General features: G+C 44.4%; 1 protein-coding gene across 5 annotated transcripts in view; it reads right to left on the bottom strand.

Annotated features, from left to right (window-relative positions):
• Positions 1 to 17506, bottom strand: part of DPP6 (dipeptidyl peptidase like 6) — a 792069-nt gene that overhangs the window by 304345 nt on the left and 470218 nt on the right. For all 5 annotated transcript variants that reach the window (XM_050940410.1, XM_050940409.1, XM_050940406.1 and 2 more), the window contains one exon: positions 11811 to 11909. In XM_050940410.1, the coding sequence (XP_050796367.1) occupies positions 11811 to 11909 (99 nt within the window). The remainder of the gene's footprint in view (positions 1 to 11810; positions 11910 to 17506) is intronic.

Raw genomic sequence — 17506 nt, 5'->3', positions numbered from 1 at the left:
CCTTGCGGTCGGCCGACCTGAGGAGGGGAAGTTCCCCCAGACAGTCGCTTCCTGGGTAGAGATGCTGGGGCCCGATTGCCTCCCTTGTATGGGCATGAGCCACTCGCGACCCTGCAATTGGCTTATCATAAATTATGACGAAAAATTCGTTATATATTGTCGGCCCCCTCCCGGGGACGGGTGGGGAGAACACGAATTTCCGTCGAACCGTATCCAGGCTTGATCAACCTGAAGCTCTCCCAGGCTCACGCGTTTCCTGAAGCCTGACAGCTTGCCGGCCGTAATGAAACTTTTGTGGTTTGTATGTGTAAGTACAATTAGCTGTTAAGGATATCTGTATATCTGTGCTGTTAGATAAGAGGCAAAGACTGGTTCCAGCCGCCCCAAGGCTCCTGCTAGGGGAAACCCGTTGACCAGGAAACCTTGAACGCAAGGGGGACCAGTTGAGCCTCGCAATTTGTGTTTAATAAGATTAGTTGCTGCATTTATGATTACTAATAGCACCAATATCACTTTTACTAACCCCTGGGACGACCTGAATAATTACTGGGACTTAGAAAAATACCAGGGCCAGCTTCTATTTGTAATTGTAGTGTTTGTGTTATTTGTTCTAGTATTATATTGTAAGCCCAAGTTGTAACTAATCGTGTGGTCCCTTATCCTTATCTGTGACTCATTTAATAAATCCTCAATCTTTAACACTACGACTAATTGCTTGCGTTATCCCCGTCACTACCCTTGGGCACTTGTCACCCCCCCCCAGGGCATCCAGTGATCGAACCTCCGCCCTATTCCAACGCTCATTACCCGGTAGATAACGGGCACCTGGTGGCCATATCGGTGGAGCGAGGGGCGAGAGCAATCTGTAATCAACATGGCGTCACGAACAGGATGCCTTCGGGAGGGTCAGTGCCCGTGGTGTAGTGGGGACCGTGAACAATCTGAGCTCGAGCAATTTCAACACCTGCAATTTCACCAAGTGGCAAGCAGACAGTCTGCGAAGCCCACCCTAGATTGGATTTGTATTATAGAATCAGGGTCAGGGTCAAAAAGCTATACGACCTCATTAACCCTGCCTGCCGTAGGATGTCTCCTCCATTGCCATCCCACCTTTAAATGTCAGCCGGCCGATAGTTCCCTGCAACCCCAGTGCACGGGAGTGGCGGAGACTAGTCGGACCGAGACACCGTCTGGCATTTGGAAGGAGTGTAGCCGTATCATAAAAAGATCCGGGGCCACCGTTCCCAAACTTATACCCCCGCCCCGGGTACAGCCGGGTGATCCAGCCCACGGGTTGTTAGTCCACTTAGTGAAGGAATTGGAACAGACCAGGCGGACAAGGAAACTTAGACCAGACGAGTATAAGTCGGAAGACGTGTCCACAGTCTTGTTCAGCGCATTAAACAAAGCGCTGGACCTCTGTGCGGTCCTTCATGGAAGCACTATGTTTGCTGCTAAACAAGCCGCTGCTAACGACACCGACAGCGCAGAGTGTGAGATAAGTGGCAAAAAGCAGGAGGACGGGAGACCACCCCCTTATGAAGCCCCCCCTTGCCCTTTAATTTATCCCGCACTCCCCTCAGCCCCACCTGCGCCTGAGAAGAACAGGCAGATAGAGGCAATGCCCGTTGCTATCACCAAAAGTAAGGTGGATTATTATACAGGTCAGACAGTTACGACTACCGAGTACCGAACTCGCACCAAGGCGGAGATGAAGGAATTCTTAGCAGACACGAGGCGCAGGGAGGGCGAGGCACCCCTAGTGTGGCTGGGTCGTCTGGCCCTGGATCACGGGGCAGAGATGGTAGATAGGGAGGAAGCCGCTGTTCTGGCCAAAACGTCCAATTGGGCGTCGGGGTTCCCGGGTCATCATCTCTTGGGAAATGAGGTATGGCCGCTCACCACCCCGGCCGCGGCCGTCTTGGCCATGAAAGGCAGTTTTAAGGGACTGTATGTACCTCCCGGCAGCGTAAATACACCCCATGAGATCATCTGGGCTATTGCCGGAGCGTCCATCGTAGTGTGGAACCCACAAGCGGTACCGTTAAATTTAGACCAGCAACAGGTTCAGTCGGCTGTCCCCTTTATTTATGTCACAGACCCCACTCAAATTCCGGTCCAACGGGACGCGGTGGACTTGGCCGTAGATGGCGCCCCACCGATTGACACAGGGGGACTCCTGCTGTTGCATGGTTGGGTTGGGCAACCCCTTATTACCTTATATGAGGCCGTGTCCCGGCTTCGAATGCCACCAGCCCCGAAGAACCCCATTTCAGTCCTTCCAGCTGAGAGCCCTGTTAACAAGGGTCAGCCTAAACACCCTGAACGAACCAAGGCTCTGGTAGTGGTAGATTTGGGCTCCCGTCAAACTCACTGTATTCCCCTGAATACCACCACGGCTGCGGCTGTGGCTGGGGCACTGCAACAGGTAGCCGCAGCATGGGGTGTGCCCTCCGAAGTTCAAGCAGATGGAGAACCCCCGTTTACCAGCAAACGTTTCGAAGCATTAGTGCTGGGATGGGGGGCTTCCCTCCATATTCACTTGAAGTATCACCCCGAAAGTAATGGTGTTGTAGAGCGGAAAATCGGGGTTCTGAAAACCATGATACGTTCAGTTAATCCCAACGCTGACTATAAGGGTTGGAGTGCACTATTACCGCAGGTTCTAATCTCTCTCAATGCAAACTATTCTCGTTGGCCTGAAATCAGCCCCAGACCTAGAGGCCCCTGGACTCCCGTATATCAGCCTGACCAACTAGTCTGGGTGGCTGAGCCACAGGCCTCAGGTCACCAAGAACCCTACGCTGCCCAAATTGTAAGTGCAGGTAAATATCCTAATACCTACACGATTGTGGATGCCCGGGGCACCCACACCTTGGTCCATCATAACTGGATAAGCAAGCGTTCCGAGTCAGGAACGAACTAACGGGGGCCAATAAGGCCGCCTTCTGTTTGTCTTGCAGCTAGCAATGGCAGCAGGAAAACGGGACGACAACCAGAAGGGCTCCGATCCGCGGAACTTAGGACAGCCGTATCCTGTAGATGAGAACGCCCATAAGCTTATGTTCGCGGCCTATTGGATCCAAGAAGTCCTGGGAGGAAACATCGACTTATCCTCACTGACATCTGACAACTGCCTTGCATGTTCCAATAGGCTGTCTGTAAATAGGCCTTTGTTTGATTTATTGCCGTTAGTGTTTAACTTTAGTAGTATTAATAGTCCCCTTAATTGTTCTTCTTCCTTTGCTCAGTGGCTCCCTATCGTGCAGTGGACAGGTTGTACAAATGATTATTTTAACCCCATCTCCCCCCGTGTCTTTCCTATTTTTAATAAAACTACGGCACGTTATCTAGGCCCACTCCCCTTGTCACCCGGACAGAGACCCATGGCGTCCCACTGTTGGGTGTTTTATGGCAATAAGGGACGACGAGGCCGGTCAAACTCACCCTACTGGGTAGGCACGTATCCAAACTGTTCCCAAACCCTTGTCTATGACAGCGTGTCCCACGGCAACGTTGTTATGGATCGGGACACCCCCCTGCCAATAATCAATAAAACTGTCGTGGAAATGGATGTCATGGTCCCACCCTTTAGCGACTTCTTTAACCCTCTTAGGCACACCTATTTTTATTTTAGTTGGGTTTTAAACAAATTAAGACCCGGTCACTTTTGGCTATGTGGCGAGACAGCCTTTGCGGCACTCCCCCCCAATCCCAAAGGTATATGTACCATTGGGTCTGTCCTAATAAAAGGGGGTGGTCTTTATGTCAAGACCCGGCAGCCCAGTTCGGCCGGGCGGGTTCGACGTTCTTGGGGATGGTGGGAGAGGGCAAGGGGTGCCTTGTCCTCTTTAGTATCTTCAGTGGTCTCATTTAACCCCGTGGGATATATGTTATTGCGTGAGCAAGTATTATTTCAATCGTTGGCTATAGAAACGCTAGCCATCACCACTGCAAAGGGCTTTAGCTTAGTTAATCAGCGATTAGGTGAATTAGCAGATTATTCTTTTCAGAATCGCTTAATGATATAATTTTTGTTGCAATCACGGGATTTTTGTGAAACCCTCGTATCTATGTATCCACAGTTTAAAGATAAGTGCTGTATCTCTCTGTCTTCTATTTCTGGAAACTTAACTGAAGTAATTAATGACCTTCAGGCCTTGGGAACCGCTGTGCGTGAGTCCAGGGAGACCTTCCGCTTCTGGTCATGGCTGGAGTGGCTGGGCCTTGGAGCCTATAAGTCTTATTTTCAGGCCCTTTTTGTGTCGCTCGTGGTGGGCCTCTGCCTCCTCTGCCTCGGGTGTGCTTTTGTTAAGGCCTGTGTTCGGCGGATGGTGGGAAGTGCCCTTATCGCCTCGGCCACTGAGACGCGTCCGCTCGTAGGAGCGGACGCTGACTCGGACACTGAGGTTTAGGTACGTTGGGCGTTGTCGGCCGGAGCATGGGGGCATGTTAGACCCCCAAGTTGGGCCCCAGGGCCAGACAGCAGGTGCTCCGGCCTCCACCCCCCAACGGAATTTTCCCCCAGCCCCCAGAACTGCCACTGATCACATAGCTGCTCAGAAAGCAGAACTTGTAACAGGAAACAGCACCTTGCGGTCGGCCGACCTGAGGAGGGGAAGTTCCCCCAGACAGTCGCTTCCTGGGTAGAGATGCTGGGGCCCGATTGCCTCCCTTGTATGGGCATGAGCCACTCGCGACCCTGCAATTGGCTTATCATAAATTATGATGAAAAATTCGTTATATATTGTCGGCCCCCTCCCGGGGACGGGTGGGGAGAACACGAATTTCCGTCGAACCGTATCCAGGCTTGATCAACCTGAAGCTCTCCCAGGCTCACGCGTTTCCTGAAGCCTGACAGTTTGCCGGCCGTAATGAAACTTTTGTGGTTTGTATGTGTAAGTACAATTAGCTGTTAAGGATATCTGTATATCTGTGCTGTTAGATAAGAGGCAAAGACTGGTTCCAGCCGCCCCAAGGCTCCTGCTAGGGGAAACCCGTTGACCAGGAAACCTTGAACGCAAGGGGGACCAGTTGAGCCTCGCAATTTGTGTTTAATAAGATTAGTTGCTGCATTTATGATTACTAATAGCACCAATATCACTTTTACTAACCCCTGGGACGACCTGAATAATTACTGGGACTTAGAAAAATACCAGGGCCAGCTTCTATTTGTAATTGTAGTGTTTGTGTTATTTGTTCTAGTATTATATTGTAAGCCCAAGTTGTAACTAATCGTGTGGTCCCTTATCCTTATCTGTGACTCATTTAATAAATCCTCAATCTTTAACACTACGACTAATTGCTTGCGTTATCCCCGTCACTACCCTTGGGCACTTGTCACCCCCCCCCAGGGCATCCAGTGATCGAACCTCCGCCCTATTCCAACGCTCATTACCCGGTAGATAACGGGCACCTGGTGGCCATATCGGTGAAGCGAGGGGCGAGAGCAATCTGTAATCAACACCATGGTTAAAAAACTGGCTGCAACCCCTGCACGTCCCCTACCTAGGGGACTGTGGCTATATCTGCACACTAGAGGAACCTGTAGCCTCTCTCAGACCCTTCACCCACCTGCTTCTCTTTCCCCTTCAAGCCTTAGAGCACATTGAAACTGCTACATTGCAGGGCTTTCACCACCCTTTAGGCACTTCTACCCCCACGTGCAGACACCACGACAATGGACTTAGTAGCTAAGATTTCACCCTGTGGTGAAAGAAAGGGCCTGTGGATTTTGATACATCCATCAGAAAACACTGCAGTTGCACACAAAAGAGGAAAAAGCACACCGGAGTAGAACAAGAATAGGCTGTTGTGAATGATGATTCCAGCATTGGCCACTGTGGGGTCAGAGGTGGGGGAGGTCTCTTTTCAGCCATCTCAGCATAACACATTTGGGAATGCAATGAAATAAAACTTGATTAATTAAGAGTTCAGATGGCAGAAGAGCCAAGCAAAAATGAAAACATAACAGGCCTGATTCTCTGCTCACTTCCTCCAAATTCACATCAGCATTAATGCCAACGGAGTTATGCTTAATTTACACTGCTGTAAGTGACAGGAGAATCAGGACAAATATGTTGCCCTAATCTGCCAGCACCCACATCTGAGAACACTAAGATGTACTTAGTTTAAAAAGTAGATGAGTGGGACATATTTAAGACCACCTGAACTAGGATCTGAAGGGGCAGGGATTGACTGGGCCAGGAAGATGAACTATTCTCCCAGTCCTATAGGAAGCAGTCCAACACCCAGTAGGTACTCGTCCAACACCCACTGAAGTCAATGGAAGGACTCCCATTGACTTTGACAAGAGTTGGGTGGGTCCCATACTATGTCACTCCCCTGATCCTCTAAATTCATGACAGGAGCAGTTTGGGGAAACTTGCAATCCCAGCTAACAGTGCTATACCGCCGTGACTTCAGTCCCCAGGACTGTCACTGTGGCACCTTATTTCATACTTTTTTAAAAAGTGAAAAATGTTAGCACTTAAAAAGTTCTAATACTTACACAGAGTGACCCATAAATAATTCATTTACTCCACATGCATCTGCATCATTTGAAATGCATCAGTGGTTCTAACAATATAGTGCAATGAATTTACATTATGCGGAATAGGCTTGGGGACATCAGGGCTCTCAGAGTGTTGTTGATCTGAGCATTATTACTAAAGGTAAACTGAAATAAATTACCGCTGCTAGTACAAGACAACATTTTTCAGCATGGTAAATAAAACATATTAGTTCCAGATCATTAAATTCAATATCAAACTTTAAAAGAGCCTAGAGATTTATTTTATAATTGTATTAGTAAAATATACAATAAAACTAATGACAGGTTTCAGAGTAGCAGCCGTGTTAGTCTGTATCCGCAAAAAGAACAGGAGTATGGCACTTTAGAGACGAACAAATTTATTTCAGCATGAGCTTTCGTGAGCTACAGCTATGCATCCGAAGAAGTGAGCTGTAGCTCACGAAAGCTCATGCTGAAATAAATTTGTTAGTCTCTAAGGTGCCACAAATAAAGCTAATGTGATGTTCAGCATAATGAAATAAAAAGGCTTTGCTTTGTTTAGATCTCAGTTATTAGGTAACGTTTTCGAAAGGGCTTGTGACTTTCATTGCAAATCAAAGGCTTTTGAGTGAGTTAGGCTCCTAAGTGCCTACATCACTTTTGAAAATGGGTCTCAGGTCCTTCTGAAAATTGTACCCCTTGTGCCTCTTCATGTAGGAGGAGGAATATGATGTCAGTGAGAAAGGGTAGTCTTGTGAACTGGGACTCAAGAGAACAGGGCTCAATTTTGTTACTTAATGTCTCTATGCCTCAGGCCTCATTTGTAAAATGGGGACACTAGTATTCTCTTTCACCCTTTGACTGTCTTTTCTGTTTAGATCATTGGCTCTTTGGGTCAAGGACTGGCTCTCACTATGTGTTTGTACAGTGCCTAGCACAATGGGTCCCTGATCTCAGTTGGAGCCTCTAAACATTACCATAATACAAAAAATAAAAAACCACATGTTGCCAGATGTCACAGCAAACACTAATTCAACTGGGGCTGAAAAAACATCCTGTTGTAAATAGCAGGCACTGGTGGCACACTACATCCAGTCAATCGCAGTAACCAGTGAAGAGACTGCTGTTATGTTTCTCATTAACAAAGAAAACATGTACTTTTGGTGTGGGTGAGCGAAATGTCCTTGAGGAAAAGCAACAAAGAACAAATGTAAGTCTCAATGACCAAACGTACAGTATATGATTAATTCGTTAATAACTACCTGGATATGACACACAACACTGTCTCCCTGTGAAAAGGGAGGGATGCTCCTGAGATCTGAAAGTGTAGCATACAGAAAACAGAGAGACAGTTTTTTAACTGGTATAAATCAGCACATCTCCCCAGCACGTAATGACACTGTGGCGATTTACACCAGCTCAGAATCTGGCCCACAACACTGCTCCCCTACATTTACATTGCTACATATGCTACAACTGCCATTTTTTTTCCTTTAAGGCTGTGCCTATTACCACTGAGAGCTGGAACTGTGATCCTGTCTCCCAGAAGACACCTCGTGGGGCTGCTTTAGATCTTTTTTGCCTGTAGTCAGCAGTCTGGAAACCATGGGGAATTATTAAAGATGGGCCATGGAGACATGAAGATTCTTGTGCTGCTCTGAATTGAGGAACCAAAACCTTTAGGGTTTGCATCCATGAATTCAAAAACACCCCAACTTCTCAAAAATTCCAAAGGTTCAGAGTCAAAGTACCAGTTTTGTCTCCTCTCTTGAATTTATGAAAATCATCTAACTTATAATTACCTACCATTGCAATAAACACACACAAACCAACTTAAAACAGATACTCAAAGTCTGAGGAAGGTCTGCACTCTTAGCACTTGAAGTGTAGCTATGTCACACACCGAGGTCAACTCTTATCTCATAAGAACAGCCATACTGGATCAGACCAAAGATCCATCTACCCAGTATTCTGTCTTCCAACAGTGGCTGGTGTCAGATACTTCAGAGGGAATGAACAGAACAGGTAATCATAAAGTGATCCATCCCCTGTCACCCATTCCCAGCTTCTGGCAGACAGAGGCTAGGGACACCATCCCTGCCCATCCTGGCTAATAGCCATTGATGGACCTATCCTCCATGAATTTATCTAGTTCTTTTTTTAACCCTGTAATAGTCTTGGCCTTCACAACATCCTCCGGCAAAGAGTTCCACAGGTTGTCTTTGTGAAGAAATACTTCATTTTGTTTGTTTTTAAACCTGCTGCCTATTAATTTCATTTGGTGACCTTTTGTTCTTGTGTTATAAGAAGGAGTAAACAACACTTCCTTGTTTACTTTCTCCATATCAGTCATGATTTTATAGACCTCTATCATATCTCCCCTTAGTCATCTCTTTTCCAAGCTGAAAAGTCCAAGTTTTATTATTCTCTTCATATGGAAGCTGTTCCATACCCCTAATCATTTTTGTTGCCCTTTAATGTATCTTTTCCAATTCCAATATATCTTTTTTGAGATGCAGTATTCAAGATGTGGGCATACCATGAATTAACTCTTTCTGTTAACTACTATCAAATCAATGGCATTACATCAGTGTAGGTCAGAACCACACACTTTCTGCATTCAAGACCCAATTCAGGAAAGGGCTTATGTATGTTCCATTTACTTCAAAGGGATTTTTATCCTGAAGATAGATGCCTTCTTGTGTTGGGGCTTTAGCACCTGATCCAATGCCCACTGACATCCGTGAAAAGACCCCCCAAACCCACTGAAGCAAATGGATCAGTATTGAGAGATTTCATTGGCTGAACTGCTTTGAAAGGAAATCATTGAGACCATTTGAATATTCCTACCCACACAACGTGCTTATCATTGGCTAGGCTAACAAACTCATCTTTTATAACAACAAAAAAAATAAAACGAGAGAGTAATACCCTTTAAAGGAAATCTGGTAGATGTGAAAAGAGCCAAGAGCATCGATTTTTGCAATCTAGCTTTCAGATCTCTCTACATTAGAGTGGTTTATGTTGTGGTGTTAACAACAAGGGAAGAACGGGGACAAGGATATATGACGCTGTTACAGTTTCAATTATTTTGTCGGAATCCCAAAACAACCAGGGTTCTTTCCACCCATTAATTCCCACTTTTACATACATCTTTCAGCACTATTTTCTACTACGCTGTGTTAGTGTGAAATAGGCTTCTTAAGTGAGTCCTAAGGGAAGAAGTACTTGCATTTTGAGAACTAAGAACAGCTGGGTGCAACAGGACAGAGGGTATATGGGGTAGTGGACAAAGCATGGACTAGAACTTTGGACTACTGGGCTCTATTTCATGCTCTTCCATTGGACTGTTGGCCATCGTAAGCCTGATTTACCAGTTACCCAGCTGTACAAAGAGTGTAATATTTCCCCATCCAAAGGGGTGTTGTAAGAATTAATTAATGTTTGTAAAGTGCTCTAAGGTTCTTGGATGAAGGGCATTACAGTATTTACTGCAAGACTCTGCTCGCAGTTACACTGGTATGAATCTAAAGGAATATCACTGGTTTCATGGAGTTCCCCCAGATTTACACTGGTGAACCTGACATCAGAATCTGAAACATAATTATAACAACCACCAAAGGGAAAATCATTTAATCAGAAATGTTTATAATGGCTTGACCAATGACAGCTTAATATTTTTTTACTTTTATATAACCTTAGATTATTTGGGTATGATCCAAAGCCCACTGAAGTCCAGTAGGGTCTATTTATTCCAGTGGGCACTGGATCCAGACCTTTACCAACAGTTCAATGTGGGAGTTATAATGCCTGCCAAAAATTAGAGGCTAATAAAAACATATAGATATTACCAGCATGCAAACAGTTTGCGAAAGCTTGTATTTGCACAGGAGGAAAAAAAGAACATTATTGTGCAGAAAAACACATGTTAACCACGAAAGAAATTAGTTTTTGAAAACCTCTGAGTGGAGCTGGAAAATTCTCCTGATGTTTCTTCAAATAAAAAAAATATATTGCGTTATCATCCCACAAATATTCTAGTGGCAGAGTTTAGGTGCAAAAATATTCATAGGAACAGGATATTATAAAGCAAAATAATCAGATAAATTCACCTGAGGCAAGGAATGTTTCATAATAGGTGTCTGTACAGCGCCCAGAGCAGTGGAGCGCCTTCTTGATTCGGGCCTTTAGACATGAAAAGGTTAAGTAATAATGCTAAAGAATGGTTTCTGAACTCCCAAATGCAAGAAGTATTTCCATCGTTATTCTCCTCATAGATTGCAGTACTGGGAGAGAGATTTCAACAGGTGTGCAGAAACTGAAAAAGGACACTCACCAGCCAGAAGTCCTCTGGCAAGTAGCCGATTGGTTGTAGTGGCATACACTGCCTGCAATGCCTTCTCCACCAGTGGCTAGTGCAGCAGAAAAAAACAGTAGATGAGGCTGGCCAGAGATGGATGTGCTTAGGGTGACGGGGGATGCACTGATCCAGCCTATTTCCTTGGCAATCTCTCTCCCTGCCCCAGCGAGGACCTGGTTCAGCTCCCATTAAAGTGAATAGAAAGATTCCCGTTCACTTTAATGAGAGTCAGGTTGATCCCTAAATGAGCTGTACTGCATGGCGTTGTTTCATTCCAGCAAGAGCCGATTTAGATTGTAGTAGATGCCAGTGGGGGGCTGGAATTTGCATCCATAGAACAATCTCCACTGCTGCAAACATGGTGTGCATTAATTCTAGCATTATTCTGTTTCTTCCCCTTGGTACTGGAAAATATAGATTGCAAGACAGGATAAAAAGAATACATTGCTCACATACAAGGAGCAGACCAGCTGTTGCTGGACCACTGTGTTGCTAGTTGCCTAGCAACGCTTCACCTCTCTGCCTGAAAAAAATATTTTGGCAAGGGAATGCATTATGAAAATATAAATCAGAAGATTTGTTTATGGTAAAATAAAGACTGACCATGATAGTGCTCGAACTATTTGTTTTGACAACCTGTTGCATCTTGTCAGCTACCATGATTATAAGCTGTTTGGAATAGGGGCTTTTTCACTTCATGTCTGAATGGCACCTACCAACAGCCCTAATTGGGGACTCCACTACTGACACATATGTGATGCTGTGTATAATGGAGAAATATAATGTACACATTTACCCTGAGGAAAGCTGGAGTAAGAATTTGGGTACTAGAGACAAGTCAGGAGAAAGAGTGAGAAAAGGAGGGAAAGAGAAAGACAGGGAAAGGAAGGAATAAGTGAGAGTAGAATTATTGTCCAGTGTGTGTGAAAGACTCACCACTTATCCACTTAGCCTCTGGGTCATGAATTTTGAAATCAGCACTGAATAGATCTTCCACTGTTATCTTCTTCTTTTGAGATAGGCTGTTATCTTCAACTGTGAAATGTTCAGAAGGAAATAGGCGTTATTCCTAATTTGAAATTTATCTGTAAATGCAACAGTTGTGAATGGCATATAACTCCCCATGCTGAGCTCTTCCACATTTCAGAATAGATGGGAGAACACCATGGCCTGAATTCTCAGTCATGTTAAGGCCCCTGTAGGCAGGCTGAGTGGTACAATGGGACCTTAATGTAAAGCCAAATTTGGCCCAATATTCTGAAATTCATATATACTGTGTATTAGGAGCAAATGTCTGGTCCCAATGACTACAAAAGGACCAAGATCTGATCCAAAGCATGTGTTTCTTCTGAACAAAACTTGGGTTTTTTTTTAATATATTCATCATAGCAATAGAAATTATTGCAGAGATTGTTCTACCACCACTGGTTAAATTATGCCATAAGTTAAACATTTGAACAGTGGGAAAAGAAAAACAAAATACGAGTCTAGACTGAGAAAGATGGTTAGGCACCTAAAGATACAGATTGGTTCTTGGTGGGATTTACAAATTATTTCAGGAGGAGTTAGGTACCTAACTGAGCTTTTGCAAATCCCACTAGGTGACTCTCTGCATCTTTAGGCTCCTTTATAAATCTTCCCCCTACTCAGGTACATTTATAATAAAAAGACAAAAACTTCATTTGCAAGAATAGTGAAAACAGAGCCGCTCTCTGGATTACATGCACATAATTTTGAGACTCTGGAAGACTTCTTAGTAGCTGCCAGAGGGATAGGCTCAGCATCATTCACCCATACTGCATCTCCCGATGATGCTATTTCTATTGCCTTTCCTTCCCCACCCCACCCCCAAAATGCTTCCTACATATCTTGGATGCTATCATCACAAACTCTCGTGCACTAGGACAGGACTCCCACTATATAGCTTCACATAATAGGAGGAGAATCAATTTCAACATCAAAAGGGTAGAAATCTTGGTACAGAAGACCACAAAACAGTAGCAACTGCTCTATGGCAGAAGGACTTAAAAAGAATCCTTTGAGTCTGGAACTCATCCAATGGTACACTGAGATACAATAATAGGGAGACAAGGGAATTCAAACATAAATGCGAGCAAGTCATTCATTATCTGGCACTAATTTCACACAATGAAATGTCAAATCTTCATGTATGTTCAGGTATGAACTAACGTCACTTTTTTTAAAACAAAGATTGCTTTGATGTGTAATTCTTCTGGTCAGGTGTTTGGAGCACCAGCTAATTGCTTGAACACAGCTGGCTGGGGTTGGGCCAAACAATGTCTTTTCAGAAGCTAGCCTCATTGCTGTGGAACAGGGGTAGGGGAGGAGACAAAGAGGAGAACAGCAGAAGCAAAAAGAAAGCTGGGTCCTGTACTATTTATTGTCCTATGGTGCCCCATCCCCACTCTTGTAATGTAGTGTTGAACACATATTGAAGGCGCTTATGCAGTGAAACTTAAATACAGGGGGCCTAACTGGTGCACTATACAGCAGAGGGATTTTGTACCAACTACTAGAAAACGGAACTAGTGGGGGCATTCTACTGAAGAGACGGAACTTCTCAATGGCATTAAGATGCTGCCTTCTCAGCACTCTTGAGCACGAACCACGGTATTTTCATAATTCCCCTTCTACTCTAAATTCTGAGTCTCTTGTCCATCTTTAGAATTTGCTGAGAGATACTTTGGTTAGCCTGAGACTGGTACAGAGAAAGCAATTTAGCACCTTTTTTTTCCTTTGGCCAGCAGTGACATCAAGATCCTCAGACATTGCTAACTGACATTTAAAAAAAAAAAGTCTTCTGATTCCGGTGTGTAATGCAATATGGCATGCAGGATTCAAGGAGTTAAGTGAGTGTCTCCTCTGTACATTTCCAGTAGGCCCTATTAAAAACTGAACCCATATGGCATTAGAGGTCTGGTGACATCCAAAGCAAATGCAGAGAAGATCAACAGCTTGTGATTCTTAAAGGAAAGGTAATATTATCTGGGGTGTAAATAATGTCTGCAGTGTTTAATGAGCACTCAGGAGTCAGGATGGATAGAAGGAGGGCACAGCGCTGTTATTAGCTTGGCACTGGACATATGAAGTACACAGCAGGCATGGTCAGAAACTTAACAGACATTAACATAGTAGACACTCCCATACTAACATGGCATCTCATTTGTATAGTCATTTCCACACCACATCTACACAAACTATTTCATGAATATATTATAGAGGCTCTCAGGCCAATGGATGAAGAGCATATGCAATATCAATGAATCCTAGATTGGGTACATAGCTGGGTGGAAAATGGAAAATTATTGCTTTTCATAGAAAAGCCAAATACCAACAATTTTCTGGCCGGAAAACCCCCTTTTTGTCCTGCAGTTTTGGGGCAAAAAAATTGAAAAAATTTCAATCATCCCTTAGTATGCATATTTATTCCTCAAATGAACAAATAAAGCCATATTTTGGAGGTCACTAGTGCAGGTTTATCTACTTCTACAACATCACTGAAGGATCTGATTGCCAGAGGTGTGCTGGTATCATGTGGCCCTAATTTTCTTAACTACTGTTTAATATTAACTTGCTATGCATTTATATACAGTGTAAACAGACTCCTTGAATCCATTTTACTTCACTCATCTGCAGCTACTGAGCAACCCACAGCTACTAGTATTAACTGTGAAACCTATTTTGTTTCACTAGCAGGTGCCCTGTACCACCTGTACCAGGTGATAACATGTTCTTTCAGTTTTCCTATTTTCAAACTACGATTGAGTCTTTGTTTTACTTGATTTGGCTTCACTCGCTACAGGAACTGAAATAGCCTAACAAATCCTCTGTCAAACCCCTCTATGCAATAATATTTTTCCATGCTCTTCACATTTTTATTAAACCAATAATATAGGTTCTGAGGAACAGGTCTTTTCAATTAATGATAAACAGCAGGGTGCTAATACTTAGTATCTGGTGGCAGTGAACAGGGTAACCAGAGTAGGTGGGGGAGGAACGGTAGAGCTGCCAAAGCTTAAATAACAAGGTGAGCCACCAGTTGAGGGGGAAACTATTTACTGGGAAAAACCACTATGGAACAAACATTTGGATATATTCATTAGGTCCCTGGTCTTCCAGCACAATCATAAGGACAGATGCTCCCTTGTTTCAACATTGGAGTCTGGGGATGGGGTAGGGAAGGATCACGTCCTCTACCCCATCCACACAGGCCAGGGACAACTGCACTCAGACAAGCACCGGGACTACTCTCTCTCTGTAGGTCCTGGGCAATCCTAATGCTCCAAAGGAGCAGAGAATTAGGCAGCACTATTGTTCCCATCACACACAGTCTCTCCTTGAGCTCTGCACTATCACGCTGCTGGGCTAATGGGTACAACATAGCCCACAACATGCTGTTGAGAACATTAACCTCAGTTAGTGGGCTGGCCTATGTACCTTCAGGTTGGAGACTAACCAAGGACCCTGTTCTGTGTTTTGAGCAGCTGAAATCAGGTGCCTTGAGCCAACACCACACACTCACAAAGCAATACAAACAAAGCTTCCCTGACCAAGCAGGGGCCCAAAAGTCTTTCCCCTTACATCTCCCTATACTGCTCCAGAACCAACCACAGGAACCCACCTGCTTCCCACAGCTCCACCCCCAACCAAGTTCTCTCAGCCCTTTGTAGCAAATGTGTGACTCCTTCTCAGCTGGGTCTGATTATTGAACAAGGCAGACTGGGCCCAGACTCCCTGGCCCTTAAAGGCTCCCTGTAACACCTTACCACAGCTAGAGCTGTAAAACCCAGATTTGTGCAGCTAGAAAAACAGGATTCCTGGTGTCTTGCTAGTAGATGGAAACTGATATCCCAGCAGGATAAGGTGGCTTTAAGCCACCTTTGCATGCTTCATATTCTAGAAAGGTTACTATAACTTATGCTCTGGTCCCCTCTGGGCAATTACAATAACAGGAAATTCAACAATAGAAATTCAGAAAATAAAATGGAAAAACATTATGAGGGTTTTTTTGCCACTGTTTTAGAACAGCCTGCGTGATGCTAGACACACTAGTCATGCTCATGGCTCACCAACTGTGCAGCTGCCAGGAGTGCTCAGTGAGCTAATGTTTTACAGTGACTGCCTTTCACACTATCTCTGTGCCTGTGACACCTGCTAAAAATGTAATAGGGAATTGGATGCACTTACTTATACAGTTAAAGGTCAGACTTGAAGGGAACAATCTTGAAGTGTATCTCCAGAAGGTGTCAAAGACTAAGGGCACTTCTACACAGCAGCAGGGAGGTTGCTTCCCAGCATGGATAGACAGACATGTGCTAGCTTTGATTGAGCTGGCATGCTAAAAATAGCAGCAAAGCCAGGGGTAGACCAGGCAATGGCTGGAACTAGCTGTCTGAGTATGTAACTAGGGGGTCTGGGCAGGTTTGTCTCTCTCTGAGCTGCCTCACACACAATCCCCAGCTATGCTGCTATTTTTAGCACTCTAGCTTGAGCACAGCTGGTGGTGTCTTGTACTGGGAAGCATGCTTCCAGCTGCAGTGGAGACATACCATAAGAGGAAACATGCATAAAGTCATTGCTTAGCTTTGCTTTCCAAATACAGAGCCTGATCCTGAAGATCTTCCTTAGGCAAAACACCTGCTGAGGTCAATGAGAAGTTTGATTGAGAAAGCAATGCAGGACTAGGCCAACTGATAGCAAGCCTCTTCTACTTTGTTTTGTTTTACATATTAGTTTCTATCACCTTTTGTGAGAAGAGGGGTAAATATTGTTTGGTAAAATATCAATCCTACAACACTGGACTCAAGGAAAGTTTTTGGGTGTTTTTTCATTGATGTGAATGCGCAGCAGGAACTGGCCCTGCATTTCAAAGCAGGTTGGAACAGCTGCACTCACACAAACCTGTATTTGAAGCCAAAAACTACTATGGGTTTTGTGGGCAATTTTGCACAAGCAGATACTCACTAGCAAATATCCACTAAGACAAGCAGATACAGGACTTGAAAATGCTGCCCCTGCAAGTCTAAAGGAATATAAATGACTGAAATCTCACAATTTTAGTGGGGTTTTGTAAAATAAGAAATAAAAAAGCAGTTGAAAATTAAGCACCGTTGTTACTAATCAGACTTTCTAATGTGTGTAATGAACTCTGCTCATAATTTATGGGCTAGCTTAAAACAGGGAGAGTGACCTTTTTCTTAAACATTTGAACCAGCATGAATCTCAGCCTAACCAGAAATTGAATCCAGAGTTAAAACCTTTTTTAAAAGTTTTGATCAATTTGGAAGAGAAATTTAAAAAGGTATATAAAAACCTCTTCCTCAATTACTGGGCTCCAGCCACCTAACCTCTCCCTTCTCCACACCTACCCTTCTTTCTGAAGACCATGCTCTGACTCTGACCCTGCATGAAAACCCCACCATCATGTGCTAGGCATGGATTCAATTAATCATTGCTGCTTTGCTTAAAGCTGTATTGTAATCATAGAATATTAGAGTTGGAAGGGACCTCAGGAGATCAGCTAGTCCAACCCCCCTGCTCAAAGCAGGACCAATCCCCAGACAGATTTTTTTCCCCAAGTCCCTAAATGGCCCCCTCAAGGACTGAACTCA

This window comes from Gopherus flavomarginatus, chromosome 2 (genome assembly GCF_025201925.1).
Source record: "Gopherus flavomarginatus isolate rGopFla2 chromosome 2, rGopFla2.mat.asm, whole genome shotgun sequence".
NCBI classification, from domain to species: domain Eukaryota; kingdom Metazoa; phylum Chordata; order Testudines; family Testudinidae; genus Gopherus; species Gopherus flavomarginatus.
This window is presented reverse-complemented; position numbering and strand designations above follow the sequence as displayed.